The sequence below is a fragment of the Podarcis pityusensis genome, assembly GCF_964106645.2.
Source record: "Podarcis pityusensis genome assembly, chromosome: 4".
In the NCBI taxonomy this organism is placed as follows: domain Eukaryota; kingdom Metazoa; phylum Chordata; class Lepidosauria; order Squamata; family Lacertidae; genus Podarcis; species Podarcis pityusensis.
The window spans coordinates 65,939,476-65,956,845 of NC_138027.1; the positions used below are offsets into that span (position 1 = coordinate 65,939,476).

The 17,370-nt window shown below is 41.6% G+C and overlaps 2 protein-coding genes across 6 annotated transcripts in view; one reads left to right on the plus strand and one right to left on the minus strand.

The window, feature by feature from the left end:
• Window positions 1–3,379, plus strand: part of PHKA2 (phosphorylase kinase regulatory subunit alpha 2) — a 54,742-nt gene extending 51,363 nt beyond the window's left edge. For all 3 annotated transcript variants that reach the window (XM_081001587.1, XM_081001588.1, XM_081001589.1), the window contains 2 exons: window positions 1,810–2,010; window positions 3,187–3,379. In XM_081001587.1, the coding sequence (XP_080857713.1) occupies window positions 1,810–2,010; window positions 3,187–3,360 (375 nt within the window). In that variant the 3' untranslated portion in view covers window positions 3,361–3,379. The remainder of the gene's footprint in view (window positions 1–1,809; window positions 2,011–3,186) is intronic.
• Window positions 3,380–4,011: 632 nt separating this feature from the next.
• Window positions 4,012–17,370, minus strand: part of PPEF1 (protein phosphatase with EF-hand domain 1) — a 42,004-nt gene continuing 28,645 nt past the window's right edge. For all 3 annotated transcript variants that reach the window (XM_081001633.1, XM_081001632.1, XM_081001634.1), the window contains 3 exons: window positions 14,438–14,601; window positions 13,005–13,089; window positions 4,012–12,085 (listed from right to left, as the gene is read on the minus strand). In XM_081001633.1, coding sequence (XP_080857759.1) covers window positions 11,892–12,085; window positions 13,005–13,089; window positions 14,438–14,601 — 443 coding nt within the window. In that variant the 3' untranslated portion in view covers window positions 4,012–11,891. The remainder of the gene's footprint in view (window positions 12,086–13,004; window positions 13,090–14,437; window positions 14,602–17,370) is intronic.

Below are 17,370 nucleotides of genomic sequence, written 5' to 3' on the forward strand. Positions count from 1 at the left end.
GTTGGTCGCTGCTAGAGTTTGTCTTCATGGCACTGGGCTTAGAGAAGCACTCAGGTGGTTTAGTCTCATGAGAAGACTCTCCCACATATTCGCATAAATGTCTGAGTAAGTTGTTATGCTTGTGAAATTGTTTGTAGGACTGTCTCATGATATGTTCTGGAGTTGTACCGCAGAAGCTTCCATATCACAAACATAATGTGAGAAGAGGACTTAAATCATACTGAGAATTGCTCTTAAGTGTGAGCTGATTACTGTAATTGGTGGCATTGACTAGAAATTACTGGATTTATTTATTGGTTGCGGAGGGGAGAGTGGTTTTGTTTTTCGCCTTGAGCCAACAAAAATCAGCTTTTTTTGTCCTTACTTATAGTATCTAATTCTTTCCCCTGTCTATTTTATCCTCACAAGAAAGGAGGTTAGGGTGTGAGTGTATGACTGACCCATGGTCACCCAGTGAGCATCATGGCTGGGGATTTGTACTCTAGTCTCCACAGTTGTTGCCAGTTTCCAGCACTCAAACACTAGACTGAAAGTTCAGTGTATACACGTTTTGACTAAGCTCCTCCACTCCAACCATCCTCTTGAGAGGGTACCAGCTCGAAGAGAGAATGTGCTCTGGCATCTTTTCTGTCTGTGTAATGTAATTTATGGGGAGATGATAAATTATCTTCACTATCAAGAGAGATTTATAAAAACTCGAATCCTTTTAACAGGCCTGTCAGAACTTGGCAACATCCAATTTTGTTGCTTAACAGGAATCAAAAGTAATAAGCGCCAGATCTCCTGAGGCTAAGTGATTCCATGTGACATCTGAGCATTTTTGCCAGTGCAAATTAGGTTGCTCAGCTTGTGCTTGCAATAACGAGGTGGTTCTTTGGGGAGCATCGCATCTCCCACATCACTGGTAGCAAGTAGCTTAAAAAAAAATAATTCTCTGTAGTATTATGTTTTCATGTAGTATTACAATTCCTACCTCCAGCATAAGGCCAGCAACTGATTGTAATCATAAGGCCAGCAAAGCCATTTCAGAACTATTCTTAAATATTTGTGTTTTCCCACATCTATATTATCTGCAGCTCGTCTACCTGCCCACTTACACCCAGTGTTACTGTGTACATCTTTCCCACACTGTTGTGGTAATTTGAGACAGCTATGCTGAACCATTCCAGTGTAGTCAGCAGTTGCAGAACAGTCTTCCTGTGTAAAGTGCTGGGTCTTCTCACCTTACCCTGGGACTGCAGGAAGGTTCTGTGCCTCGTTGGGTCCCTGCATGCAAGCGTAGCCTAGAGTGGCCTTGAACCTACGAAAGCCCGTCAAAAGTCAGGAGAGGGCAGTAACGTTTCCCCTTGTGAAAGTCGTTGCATCCAAGCCTCGAATTCTACCTGAATCTGCACTCCATGAATCGCCATATCCTCTTAGAACACCTTTTGTGAGCCCCTTAGTGCCCGCCAACCTCACCCCAAATGCATATACACACTTCCTCTAACAGCTGGACAAGAGCCACATACCTCACTGAAAGGCACCCTTAGCTTGCTGCCTGCATGGAGTGTGGGTTTAAGGTGCTGTGGGTGGATAAACTACAATACCTAAAAGCTTGGACGTTTCATCAGGATGTACATAGGAGACGGTGACATCTGTCAACCACTTTGTTTTTACAGAAGTCTCCTGCACCACAGCTGTTTGTTTAAGTGAGATTATACAACATTCAACCTGGATTGCAAGAGGTCTCACTGCCTTCAAAAATGCGCCCAGCTTGGAATGCAGTACCCCTTATGCTTTTTCTTTTTGTTTCCCTTTTTTCTCTTCAAGATGACAGCTTGTGAGATCAAGTTCGCTGTCCATGTGGAGTCGGTGCTGAACCATGTACCCCAGCCTGAATATAGGCAACTGCTGGTGGAGGCCATTCTTGTACTTACCCTGTTATCTGAAATAGAGGTGAACAGCATTGGAGGCATCATTCATGTGGACCGGATAGTGCACATAGCAAATGACCTCTTCCTTCAGGAACAGGTATGCATGGAGGATTTTCTTCTAAAAAGGCAAGCAACAAATCCTCAACACAGTTCCAAGTGACTGTGAAGAGTTGGAAACATATGCAATAGCAGGCAGGTGACAGGAGGGCCAAGCAGTGTTAGGAACTGAGATATGAAAACTAGGAACAAAATGGCACCTTAAACCTAGGTTATGGGCATAACAACAGAAGGTCTAGGCATGCTTTTTTTTAATAACAAGAATACAAAGCTGAAAATGGATGAGCTGCAGCTAAAATATTATGTTCATTTTTCACATGGTCTAGTACTCCTTCCCCTGCCCACCCCTCTAATATTCTTAAGAGGGTCTTTTCTCCAGTCTTCAGAGAGTAGCTGGAAGTGGGGAGGCAGAAAAAGGTCCTCCTTTCCTTCCATTCTGCAGTTTTAATCTGAAATCTTAGGTGCAGTACTGCGCCCAGAGCTCGGAAACTGCTGGCGCTAATGAATTTCCCAATTGCAAAATGCACCTAGAATGATGGGGGTTTCAAACACTGGGGCCAAGCAAGAATGTGCCCAGTAGAAGAGGGTAGCCAATGTGGAGCCTTTGCCGGTGGGGGGGGGGCGGGGGGGCTAGGACTACAATTCCCATATTGCCTGATCAGTGGTCCCACTAGCTACTGTAGATAGGAGTAATAGCTGCAGCATCTGGAGGGTACAACACTGGGTATCCTTGCAGTAGAAGGTCACATACCATTTCACTGGTATGGAGCAGCAATCGGTTGTTGTTGTTGTGTATACCCCACCTTTTCCCCTGACGGGCACTCAAGGCAGCTTGCACAAATTAAAACAACACAGATAAAACACCTAAAAGATAATAATTTAAACAACAAACTCTAATAGAATTTAAGCAATGTCAAAATAATAATTAAAATACAGTTCAGACAAAAGAGCAGCAGAAAGTCAACGTGAAGTACTAGGAGTAAAAAGTAGGTGCAGGGTTCCCTCCATTAGCACTATGCAAGCACATAGAGCCATAGAATTGGAAGGGACCCCATAGGGAATGTTTGTCTGGATAGTCACCCCGCTGATATTAGCAGCCCAAAGCTCCCTGCTCCACCACTGTCTCAGGCCTACTTAAAAATAAGTAGAGAACCCCACCCCAATTTGCACTATACAAGTTTAAACATTTGCTTCCCCCCATCCTCGTATTTTCCAGAAATCTCTTGGAGCAACTGATGTCATGTTGGAACAAGACCTAGCCACGGGGATCTGCTGCTTCTTCTACGACAGTGCCCCAAGCGGGGCTTACGGGACAATGACTTATCTGACAAAAGCAGTAACGAGCTACCTTCAGGAATTTCTTCCAAGCACAGGCTGCCTGATGCAATAAATGGTTTAAAACACCAGGATCAGTTTTAAAAACCTTCTTCTCCACCCTCCCTTCCTTGAACCTCCCCCTTAGTGACCCGATTGCTCACTTCACTCTACCTCAAAACTTCGTGCATCATTTAGCCATTTAGAAAGGACACTGCCATAGGCATTTGGGTGAGCATCACTACTGTATGGTAATCTACATTTGCTCAGACGTGGGTCCATGAAATTAAATAATGCGTATCAGTGCGAAATTGACCATAACCTTTTGTACATCCTTAAATGCCAGAGACGAAAGAACTTCTTTAGCACAAACACTCAGATATATTCTGTTCACATTTCACACCATGCATATGAGATCAACACATTTTGTAATAGGTTGACTATGATTATTCTCTTGCACCAAGAATGGGGAACCTGTGGTCCTCCAGATGTTGGACTGTACTTCTTATCATCTCTGACCACTGGCTGTAGGAGCTGGGGCTGATAGCCCCCTGGAGTCCAGCAAACATCTGTATGGCCACAGGTTTCCCATCCCTGTCCTACACAGAGGACCAACGGTACTATAGCAAAACAAATGGGATATCTCAACTACTGCAGTTTTAACTGCAAATCTGTCATAGCGAAGGTGGCTACCAAATTAGAAACAAGAAGGTGAGGAAACAGAAACTAAGGTTTCTTTTGAAATCTCTAAAGCAATAAAATCCAGAAGTCACACACTGTGGGAGGAAAACCCATACATCAGCCTAGAAAAGGTAAATATAAACATTTTAAGTACATATCTAATGACGTTTTTTCTCTCACTATACAGTGATACCTCGCAAGACGAATGCCTCGCAAGACAAAAAACTCGCTAGACGAAAGGGTTTTTTGAGCTGCTTCGCAAGACGATTTTCCCTATGGGCTTGCTTCGCAAGACGGAAACGTCTTGCAAGTTTGTTTCCTTTTTCTTAACACCGTTAATACAGTTGCGACTTGACTTCGAGGAGCAACTCATAGAACGCGGTGTGGTAGCCTTTTTTGAGGTTTTTAAAGACTTTGGTGATTTTTGAAGCTTTTCCAAAACTTTCCCGACACCGTGCTTCGCAAGACAAAAAAAATCGCAAGACGACAAAACTCGCGGAACGAATTAATTTCGTCTTGCGAGGCACCACTGTAATGCATTGTCAGTGGCTAATCACAGTAAGAGGTGTACAGAGGGTGAAAACCTACATATAAGATTGTCTGACTTGAAGAGCTATATTCTGCTTTCATGTTGCACTGCCTAGAGATTTTGTAAATGTGTGAAGTAATCCCAGTGTCAGAATGCAGGTTGAAGTTTGCATGTTTAAATGTTGCCTGCAGGCAAATTCTCAGCCTCTTCAAAGGTAGCACATCTGCTATAAGGTGCATGTGAAATGGGGCAGCAATTGTTTCTCTCTAACCTCTTGCCAAGGTTGTTCATATTTAATAGCTCTCACTTCTTCCTGAATCTCTGTTGCTATCATTTTAATTATTGCAAACAACATGGCTGTGTGAGACCGCTGCCACGGCCTACTTAGCAGTGTCTACCTGGCAGTAGAGAAAAATTTCCCAAGTGCTAAACTTGCCTCCGGTGGTTTCTAGAGACAAACTGTTTTGAAATTGGGTCTTCATCCAATGTCCATGCACAAGGAGAGTGAACTTCCATTCATGCAGTAGGACTCCACCTTCCTCTCCTCTCCTTGCAGCTCCTTCCCATTTTTATTTTTATTTTTATTTTGCTCCAGGGGGTTAGGGGACTCTCTGGAGAATATTTTGGAGCTGGGGGGCGGGGAGAGGGATGAGGAAGGTGAAGTCCTAATCTTTAAAAAGAAGGCCACTCAACACTGGTTTCCACTGATAGTAATCTTTTGGTTTTAAGCTTATATTGCTTCATAGTGCTTTTAACATATTTTATGTAGTAATAAGTGCTGACTCCATGAAGTTTGGAGCATGCTAACTTCCTAATCAAAAGTGACTGTTAAGAATAGTGCCCTTGGCTAAAGTACTAACACAAAAATGTTTTGGTTTTTTTTAATTGTTCTGTTAAGATTGACTTCCAATAGCAGCTCCCTGAAAATAGTTATCACTGGAACATGAAGCTGTAACAAGCGTATCCCAATAGGAATTGCTCCCTGAGCAATTAAGAGTGATGCTTTTTCTTTCTTCCTGCATAGCACTTGCATGTAGGTGCTGACTTCAGGGTCAAATACATTGCAGACTAGAGTGATAGGACACAAGGGGCTTTGTAAGTAAGTCTTTATATAAGTTATAGTTTATAAAATTATATGCAACTCAAGTTATGATGTGATAATTCAGAGAATATATAACCAGAGGAAACTAAAACAGTATTTCCTGTTTCCTCATCCTGCCGTAGAGGATGCAATCCAAGAGAAGAGAATGCTTAAACCTCACACCTCTGGCATCTACAAAAACCAAAGGGGGCCCCAGCTGTTTTTCCCCTGCAGGGAAAAAGGCAAGGATAAATTTATTTCTCTGGGACCTGACCAACTCAGCAAGATGTAAAGCTGTTTTGATATCACAAATGTAAAAAAAATTATATTTTCATCTTTGAACTATTTTAGAGCTTCCAAATAAGCCACCTTCAAGGATAGCAAGGAGAAATAGCAAGTTTCCAGAGGAGTAGCAGCGTTAGTTTCTCCTACAGCCAAAACTTAAAGACTTTGGCACCACAGAGTCTTAACTAATGTCGTACGGCACCTGACGAAATGGGCTTGAGTCCAGAAAAAACCTTATACCATAATAAATCCACAGCAAAGTTTTCCACACAAAATGTTGCCAGTTAGGCTAGTACTCTGTATTTTTAGTCTGTTTGCGGCAACTGACTCCTCAGCTTGTCAGACACCTGCATGGACTCAAAAACGAGTGGAGATGTTCAGTGTTGAATGACTACCTTGGAGAGTCATTTAGAGAGCAGAGCTTTCAGGCACATTAAGCATCTTAGAAATAGAGCGCCTGTGCGAATGAAAATAGAACCAACCAAGATTTACAGGCTCACTTTGTCAAGCAAAGCGGCTGTGCTGCTAGGAAGGAACCACCTACGCTGCTCTTTTGACAAGCCAGACATGTCTAGAAAAGGAAAATTGGTTTGGTTCTAACCAGGATAATAAAATCTTACAAGCCAAGCACTGTCACTCGTCCTAGCTTTTAAATATATATTCCATATTCTAGATCTGGAATTAGTATTGAGATACTTGTGTGGCAATGGATAAATGCAACACTGACACACAACCCCTTTTTTTATTCTATGTGCATTTTAGAAGCGTTTCTTAAGCTTTTAAATGCTGAATAAATTTGGAAAATATGACTGCGAACTCTCCCACTCACCCCCGTCCCCTAAACCCCCAAAACATTGTGGTTGCAAAAGGGATGGATATACCTAGTGGGGTTTTTTATCTATATTTTTAAGTGGCACACATACTCCTTTGTTGTATCATAAAGGGGTTTTGAAATTCAGCTCCATTTCAGAAGTGTTTACCATATGGTTCTTCATGGTAGGGAGATTCATAGACACAGCGCTCTCTTTTGAATGTGAAACTCATGACAGTTACTTGCAATTTTCCATTTCTGGCAAAAGGTAGTTTAGACTGTAATCCTAAACACAGTTACTAGGAAGTAAGCCTCTTGGGACACAGGGGAATTTACTTCCAAGTGAACATGCACAATATTGCACTGTTAGTAACCTTAACAGGATATGGTCTTAACTGGATGGTACAGGTCCTTGTTCCTAGCCCTGCTGGAAAATAAGAAAGCCATTCCCATCGGCCGTTTGGTGACATGAAGGGCATAGTGGGTATCTGTGCCTCTGCCCATCCTGAGTAACTAACAGGAATGATTCCAGTTTTCTGATGCTGTCCAATCAAGAGAGAACCACACACCTTGGTAAATATTTGTGCAGACAGCTATTAAAGCAGGTACAGGTAGTTGGAAGACTGTTGCTTCACAATGTGACTTAGTTAGGTATCACCCAATATTTATATTAACCAGCAACTTTTAATCATCCTTGGCCTGTTCACTAGGAAGGATGGAACCTGGCAGGAAATAACTTCCAAGTAAGCCAGCAATCTGCTAATATTTTACCTAGCTATGAAAAACAACGAGTTCCTGGGAGTTGAACATGTTGCAGTGCTTGTTTTTGTCACTGGGTAGATACCCTAGACCTCTGGAATGTGTTATTTTATGTTTTGGGTAAGAAAATTAGAGGAGCAGATTGCTTTACAGAGGAAGAGAGAAAATTGGGACTTGGAAAGGAAGAGGCATGAAATACTGTCTTACTCAACTAAATGTGGGCAGGGTATCCATTCATAAATTGCCTACTGCAACACAGGCCACAAGCACAATCAGAGCACAGATTCCTGCATTTATGGTTTCAGGTATTATGTGTTGTTTTGACAGTTTTATTTTTATTTTGCGGGGTTCATAATATTTAAAAATATTGTTAAAGGTTTTGCCCATTGCCCTGAATTTCTTGTAAAAAATTTGAACTGATTTAAAGGTTGATCTGCAAGATCCTATATGATTCTGTGAGTCAGCAGGGCTTTTACTTAATTGCTCTCTGTACACTGTACAGTCACATACTGGGAACTGTGCATGCTTCAGTCCCTGTCTGGAACTGTAATGAAGCCACAGACAAGAACCACGAGCTATGACATCAGTGGATTTGGCTTATATATTTATGTACTCGGCTTCATTAATTTATTCGTGACACTTACTCATTGCTGTCAACAGGACCCACCCTTTCATTCTTACCAATCTGTCCATGTCTATTTCCTTTTGATGTACCGTACTTTTATTGGGAAAGAAAGCAGATACATATTTTATGAACAAATGAAACTTGCGTGTTTGTTTAAGATTGTGTGCCCAGACCAAGTAAGAGTCAAGCAGTAGGTGCCTGTCCTACATCCATTCATCGCCCTGTGAACTTGTTTCTTCCCAGCGCACACAATGAAGGGCCAAGTGAACTGAGTCCGATCCGGAACTGCACTTTCAGCCATGCAAGAAAGCACATGTTTTCCTTTGACTTCAGTTCATACAAAATGCCGTTGCTTTAACTGGCTAGTGGCTGCAGTCTATTATATGCAATATTGAGCAAGTGGGTCAATGTTTCCAGATGTCTTAAAGAGATCTCAACTGCTGCAGTGTAAATTCAGAGTATAAACTGCAGGAAGCTTGGATTTCTTCCAAACAGGCATCAGATGCTCAGCCATGTGGAGCCTCCCACTCACTCAACCATCCCACTCCTCTTTCAACTCATCACACTTGCTTTTTGAGTGCTTAGGCGGTGTTTGTAGACTGCCTAGTTTCCCCACTAGGCCTCTGAATATTTTATTAATCTTATTTTGGTACAAACTATTTTTTTCTCACATACCTGTGGATGGACACTTTATAGCTCTATGTTAGAAATGTTTTATTTTCAGCACGCCAGCAAGCAACTGCAATATATAACACAGCACACAGGGCACAAAATTGCATGTTATATACATTCACAGCATGTGGTGTCCTGCGTGCTATTGCCCAATAGTTAGATGTCTGGGCATTCACTTTTTAATGCTGTATTGAATTATGTATCACATACATGAATAATGGAATGGCTTTGTTATATTCCTTTTTAATATCTGTGTGGAGAGAGATATAAAAAAAGAAGCTTCCTTCCCTAACAAAGTTTGTCCTGATTTGAGTTACTAAGTTCTAGAAGTGCTGAGATGGGGAGCAATCCCTAATATCTCATACCAGCATGTGTTTATAATGTGTACAGTGGTACCTCAGTTCTCAAACATCTCAGTTGACGAACGTTTCAGAACCCAAACGCCGAAAACCCGGAAGTAAATGCTTCCATTTTCAAATGCGCCTCGGAAGTCGAATGGCTTCCGCTGCGTTTTTTTCAATTTTCTCAATTGAATTTGCAAACAGCCCTTTGTGTCTTGGTTTTCAAACATTTTGGAACTCAAATGGTCTTCCGGAACAGATTACGATCGAGAACTGAGGTACCACTGTATCAGCAAATGGGGGGGGGGGGCAAAATGATTGTGTGAATGGGCCACTTGTAGGAAAGATACCTCTAAGGCAGGCTTCCTCAAACTAGGCCCTCCAGATGTTTTTGGCCTACAACTCCCATGATCCCTAGCTAGCAGGACCATTGGTCAGGGATGATGGGAATTGTAGTCTCAAAACATCTGGAGGGCCGAGTTTGAGGAAGCCTGCTCTAAGGTAAATACAGACACACATCCCTCCCCTTGTATGTATGCTTGGGTATCAAGATTGTCCCTAAGCCTTCATGAGTAGGATTTGCTTCTTGAGCCAGACATCTTCCTCCTCATTTGTCATCCTTGCTTAAAGATCCAGTATCTTTAAATGGGCACAGTTCAACTATTCACCTACAAGTAGTAGGCCTGGTTTGCACAGCGCTTTAAATCACAGTTTAACTAAACTGCGGTTTAAATGTGTACGTGCCTGGGTTTGGACATAATTATAAGCCATACCATGGCTTAGCTCATGGCAACACAACAGTCGGAGGAGCATGGGAGAAGCAAACGACCCATTATTTCACTGGCTTGTACCAGAGTGCTGCATGGTCTCATTTAAACCATATTTTAGCTTAACTATGGATTCAAGTTATATCCAAATTACATGAGCCCATTAATTCCATACATGTGTGAATCAGCCGTCAGTACCATTGGTTGTGGTAGAATTCTTACCCATGCAGAAATCCAGTCTGTAATTCAGGCTACCCTAAAAGAAAAATATCCACAGCACTGCAAATGAGATAGCAATCTGGCCAGAGAGACTTATTCAAATGTTCAGATTCAGGTTGCTGCTACCGCCAAAGATATTACAGGCCTTGAGCTTGTGTTACCAGGTCTAATGGACAGATAGACACTTTATGTTACTAGAAGCAAATATTACAGGTCCATTGCACTGGGATGTTATATTGGTATGAAGCCTATGTATGGGAGAGAAACTGTGAAGCAATAAAATCCAGACATTTGGATGAAGAACTCGAACTCAGGTTTCTGTCCAAATCTTTAATGCATAAATATGAGCAGTACATAGGCAAGGCAGGGGTTAAAGGCACAGAAGGTGAATTACATGGCTACATACAAGCTGAGACACTGATTCAACGAGCAACACACACCCTGTCTCTTCCTTTTGAAAAGCAGGTTAGGGACACAAACACATGCGCAAAGTGTACAGTGCTGCACAGTGCAAGTTCTGGAGTGCCCAGACACCACAAGCTGCCCTTACTTTAAGGCCTCGAAGTGTGCAAAAAGTTTGTTTCGGGACAGCGTCAAGCTTGGACAGGTGCACAAACCGGACACTCTGGGGTGGGAATAAACAGGGATTAGTGTCAAGTATGGATTGATGTTTGTGTATTTCTTTTCTTTTCTAATTATGTAACTCCTTTCTTCCATCAGGGAAATCAAGGTGGTGCTCATATAGGGGGTTTTGGCTGTCTTTTTCCAGTCACTAACCAGGTCTAAATGTGTTTCACTTCAGAAAGGAAGCATGCCCTGGGATTTAACTGAAAGATGATTCTATGACTGTTCTTAGCTACATCAGATATACAAATACAGTTAAAAATAAACAGATATCTATTTGGACGCTGAATCTGTTTTGGTTTTTTTAAGATTTAAGAGGAAAACAGTGCCTTCTTTTACAAAATCTCTACAAAGATATTGATACCCTTTGGTAAACTGAGCTACATTTGGGTGAATTGGTTTCAAGAATTAGAGGCACAACACAGTGGAAACTTCTAGCCTTCCAGTCGCTTGATTCAACATTACATAACATTCCCAAATCAGAATGAATACTCAGTAAATAGCCAATGTCATATGACCTCCCTGCACCCTTTGTGCAAACAAATCAGGATGAACGATCAATATATACGCCATCTGGAAGTGGCCTCCTTATCAGCAAACTATCATTCACCTGGATCGAATTGCAACAGGCAACCTGTGCATGAAAACTCATTGGTGAATAGGGATCATCTTTTATGGATAGCTCTGGGAATGACCTAGAGATCTGGGTGCTCCACCACTGGCTGCACACCAGTTTTGTCCCATTCTGACCCTGAAAAGGAAGCAGGCCAGGCTCAGTTGAATCTGTGGATGTCTGGACTGCAGTGACAGTTTTCCCCACTGGAAAAAAATATTAACAAACATGACTGGATTTAAATTTTTTTGTCTGACACAACTGTATGTTTCACAAGAGAGAAAACACTGCATATGAAAAAGCCATCTAAAGGAACCATTATTAGAGTAACCCTGAGATTATTAATATGGCACTACAGCAGTTACTGTGGACAGCGTAGTTTATATGTGTTTTTAACCATATTTTTCCCATCTACCTATACATCTCATTAACAGCATTCTGCCAAATAGCTACGCTTACATATCATAAAAGTAGTGCCTTCCCCAGCCAGTTTGTTTTCTAGGAATGCTGCTCAATCAAACTTAACAGTATTAAGGCAGCAATTTATTTTAAGCAAATGTGCAGTGCGGGGGGAAGGGGATTGTCAGGAATTCAGCTTCTTTAGTGATTGTACTTATTCCCAAATTTATGGACCACATTAAAAGCTTCCAGAAATTCATTGAAGTCAATGCTACCATCTTTGTTGAAATCAATGCTACGGGCTAAGCTGTCAATGGATTCATCATCCACATTGATTCTCAGATGCAAATTGAAGAGCTTCCATGTCTGACGGAACTCATCAACAGAGATAAGACCTAAAAAGAATTGGAAGGAAGGGGTATGTCACTGAAAGTACTGCACACACACACACAAACATGAACACACACATTATCTGTGGGAGAGTTAAAGAAATTTGGAAATGTAAGAAGCCTCTGGACTTGAATTTAGGGCACCTAGGCATCTTATAACAAGCCTTGGCTGCATTTTTTTTGGATAATAAACAGACTACTTCAATTAACTGTTGTGTAGATGTGCCCAAAAATGTTCACATTGCTGTCCAAACCAAATCATTGTACAGGCTAAGACCAGGAAATGGGAGTGTGTGTGTGTGTACTTAGCTATACCAATCTCAATGGTCAGTACAACCATGAACCAGCCCTCAGAGTACAGAACCAACATGGGGACATGAGAAGAAGCAAAACCATAGTCACTTATGGTCTGAAATACTGGAAGAACCACCCACTCCCTGGTTAAATGGTATCCCTGCCTTCTATCTAGAGCACAAGTAGGCAAACTAAGGCCCGGGGACTGAATCTGGCCCAATCGCCTTCTCAATCCGGCCCATGGACGGTCCGGAAATCAGCGTGTTTTTACATGAGTAAGATGTGTCCTTTAAAATGCTTCTCTGAGTTATTTATGGGGCATAGGAATTCGTTCATTTCTTCCCTTCACAATATAGTCCAGTACCCCACAAGGTCTGAGGGACAGTGGACTGGCGCCCTGCTGAAATGTTTGCTGAACACTGATCTAGAGGGACAAATCAGTACGTTGGTACACAATACCTAGCCAGGGAGGACAACAAATGTCTCTAGTTTTCAGTCGCCTTGTTCCCACACATATCCACTGTTTTTAATACTGATGAAAATCAAGCGGCTTCTACAAATATCCCTCAAATTCCCCCCCATCTATGTTAACTTCCAATGCACCACTTTGAGGAACTGGATTTTAACATACCTGAATGATCTTTGTCAATCATATTAAAGATAATCTCCAGATCAGCTTTGTATCTACACAGGGTTTCCACCAAAAATGGCTGGACCTGAAAAATGTTTTATCAGAAATCAGAATATACCCAATCTATGAAACTATTACACAGCAAACAATTTCATGAGCTGTGCTATTATTATTTTAATGAAAGCATCTGTACATATATCACATCAACTAATGCGTCTATACATCAGTTGTGGGGAGACTTTGGCCCCTCAGAATGTGCTTAATTATAATTCCCATCATCCCTAACCATTGGGCATGTTTGCTGGTGCTCCTGGGAGTTGTAGTTCAGCATGCCCTGGAGGGCCAAAGGTTCCCCATACCTGCTAGAATGAACAAAGATCTGAATCCAGGTCTAGGTTCAATATCAGGCAGTGGCGGCGGGGGGGGGGGACCTCCTCATTGCTCACTACCTCTGAGCTGCTAGGAATAGCATCTGGTAATAGTGATGGCCTCTTCACCCCTTACAGAAATACTATATCTTCATTAGTTGAAAATTTGTTGAGTTCCAAAGCCCTGTGGCCTGGTCACTCCCAGTGTAATGAAATAACCAGACAAGACAGCAGCATATAGATTTTGGGTTGATATAGATGAAAATTCATTCTAGAAACACCATTTTTCTAGAAGCATGTATTTTATATGTGCTTGAAAACACCAGCCAATTTTTTCCCCTTACAGAGTTTCACACTCCTGCTTGGTAAGAAACCAATTGACTAAGAGATACTGCAAACTTTTCTAACACATTTAATATTCAGTAGCTTTAATTTGGCTATCAAAATAAGTATCTCTACCTCTTTTAATCATCTCAGTAAAGTTGCAATGTGCAGTATTGCCTAAACTGGCATTGCAAACTTCACAATGTGCAAACACAAATAAAAATTCACATCTGGATGGGACCATGCCTTCTACTAATTTGTTGGGTTTCTTGCATTCTACTAATTTATTTAAATCTAAGGATTGTGAGTCTATTGCCAGTCAATAGAATTTTTGCCATCGACTCCAATAGGCCAGAGTTATGTTTGCCACATCCTAGAAGACAACACTATTACTGGCCACAGTACAGTACAGGTCAGCAGCACATTCATTTTACATAATTACCAATGGCACCCCCCCTCCCAAGTCTGCTCGGCCATTTCAGAGGAAAAACAACAAATTCACTGACACCGTACCCTTAAAATGTCTTCTTAGAAGAAAATATCATTGTGTTCAAAGGACCTCACTCCCAGTATAGCAGCTGGCGGATTGCAGCTGGGATGCATTTTTATAAACAAGAAAGGCTTTCAAAAAAGATCCCCCCCCCCCCAAGAATCTAAATAGAATTAAGTGCTATTACAAGATCTTATTGTAAAACATCTTAACAAGGCTGTGAAGGTCAGCTGTTTCCTAAACTATCTCACCTCTTTGATGGGTAGCTGGATTTCAAAATTGTCAAAAGATGAAAGGTATTCAACTCTACCATCCTGGTCCAGGTAAACCAGCCATGAACGTAATGTTCTCCAGGGAAGATCGAGACATAAGACAGACTCCACTGCTGAAGCCCACTCACCAGGAGAAATCTTTCCTGTCAAAAATAAACAAACAAAGAGCATTTTATGGTCAAAAGGAAGAAGGTGCATTTCTTATTGAGTCACTACGCTGAGAATAGATTATATGATTGCAGGAGAAGTTCTAGAGTTCTGCACACTGAAATAACAATGTTAAAACTGTTAATTTAAAATAAATTGCAAAACTCAACGGCTTGAATCCTAACAAGGTAATGTACAGAAGGCAATTTTTATGTCCTGGTTCACCACACCATCTCCCTGAGAACCTTCTCTGGAGCCATATGGGTCTTGCTGAACAACATGGAATGGGACATGGGTGGAGAGAAAAGACTGCAAACTCTCCTGCCATGAACATCCTTAACCTACCATCTTTGAATCCCAGGCTAATTTTGGCTGTTCCCGCACATATCCCCATCCCATGTTGCTCCCCACCACTGCCCAGAGAGACTTTCTTGGGATACTTTCCTTTTGTGAAGATCTGCAAGTTAACTTCTTTTAAAAGATGCAAGACAAGAAATGTCTTATCCATCTGAAATGCAAGCTGAGGAATTGCAACAGAATTCATTCCATCTGATATGCCTAGATGAACATGATTTGAGATCAAAGCAATCACTTATTTTAAGGACATCAGATTGGAGCCTGCCAGGGGGGCGGTTCATAATATTATCTATCTTTTTTACATCAGAGATGCATAAGATATTAACGAGAAACTTGCTCACTTCAAAAGATCGCACTGCAAACTGAAAAATTAATTCTCTAATAAAAAAAAATTCTTGCATATGTGTACTGCAAAACACATGTGGGGGGGAGGAGCTCTGATGCCTTCAAGAATTGCCACCTCACTCAAGAGGGTAGCTTAATATCCAAATTTTTCTTGTGTACATGAAAGGGTTCCATTCATGTACACAAGCTGAACATCCTGCAGCTCCCAGGATTAGCAGAGTGGATTCTGGATCTGGCTATGATTGTCCATGTAATTAGACTAAATTGCATATAGAGGGCACCAATCCCTCAGCTGATGGACAGACTTTATTTCACTGATGCCATCTGTGCAATTTCCAGTACTTATCTAAAAGATACCGGTCCCAGACATTTTTTCTTTTAAAGATGCTTATCTGGAAACTCCAATCACAATTACAAAACCTCTACTATCAGAGACTACTTCCCTTATTTTCTGGCAGCAGATGTTAAAAGTTGGCTACCTGCTAAGAAAAAGTGTGTAGCCAATCAAAAAAAGTGTGTAGCCTTCAAATATATGTCCAAATGTTTCCCACCGACCTTTTTGAACTCCAGTGTGCATCGTTTCTCACTTATTAAACCCCATTTGCTATTTTCTTGCCTGATTAAAAACCTTTAGGAGTTGCTTGGGTTTTCATCATCAGGGCTAGCCCTGACACAACCTTCTTCAGATAGCATTACAGGGCGAGGGGGAATAGATGAAGGCAGAAATTGGTGTAAATGAATAGTGTTGGCTTTCAGTGCAGGGGTGGTGGTGTTGAGCATTGTTGGGCTGTACTTCAGGTGGCAGAATGTCTTGGGCAGCATTGTCCATTGTTATACATCCTTTGATGTAACCCACCATTCTCAGCTACCTAATTGTCAGTATTGCTGAAATGCAAATCTTTGGAGGGGCCACTAGGGGCGCATCGGAAGATGGCTGACAATAACATCTCTCCGACCCACACGAGGTAATTAGGAGGCTGCGATGGGAGTAAATAGCCTCCCTACCCCCCCCCCAAGGTTGTGGGGGGGCTGCCCTTGCCTGCTGTGCCCTATACCACCCCCAAATTTGTGGGGATGGGGGCACTAGGCAGAAAGCCCTCCTGTGGATCTCGGCGCTCCTGGACGCTGTCTCTGGTCCGCGCCCCTAGCTGCAGTAACTTCAAAAGAAACAATTAGGAGGAAGCGAAAGCACATATTTCAAGGAAGGAGGGGGAGTAAAGACTGCTAACTGAAGAGATCTCTGATAAACAAGACAGGTTGGAGGAACAAGAATAAATCATGAGAAGATAACCAAGGCTCGGTATGGCAAAGGGACTGGATGGAGGAGGGGGAAAAAAACTTTCCTTTCTTTCCTCTATGTGATTAACCAAGAATCCCCCCCCCCAAGTCAGAAATGCCGTTTTAATGACTTAAGCTGTGGATTTATGACTGTGTGGAGATAATTTCCTAACCAAAGCATGTTTCAAGAAGATCGTGGAAAGTATAAGAGCTTTGGAATGACGCAGTTAAAAATACCGTTGCCATGTTGGCAAGTTCTGTCGGAAGACTTAAGTCTGGGAAGAGGAATAGAGCTGTTTTTATATTGTGGGTGAGACTCCTCAGAGGGACTTAAGAGCGACAGATTTGTAAGATTAATGATGGAAAGAGCGATGTTATTTATGAAAGCGATGATATATGGAAACCATCTTGATATGAGGATTGGATGAACGGAAAAATTCACACAGGATTATAATTGGTGTTTATCTGCTTAAGGAGATTATCAGAAGAGATCATAAAGAAAAAAATAAAAATATATACGAATAAGATGAGATGTGGAAACAGCAAGATAAGACTGGATAGAATTATGAACATTATTTGGACTGATTTGGATATTAACGCAGTAGCAAGAAGATGATCGGAATCCCCTTTCGGAACTTGAAATATGGGTCCCCTCAACAAAAATTTTAAATTCGGCTTTGTAATTCGGAATTTATGTGATGTGATTTTATTTGATTTGATTGGTTGGTTAATAAAAATTATTTAAAAAAAAAAGAAATGCAAATCTTGGGGGGGGGGGCTGCCAC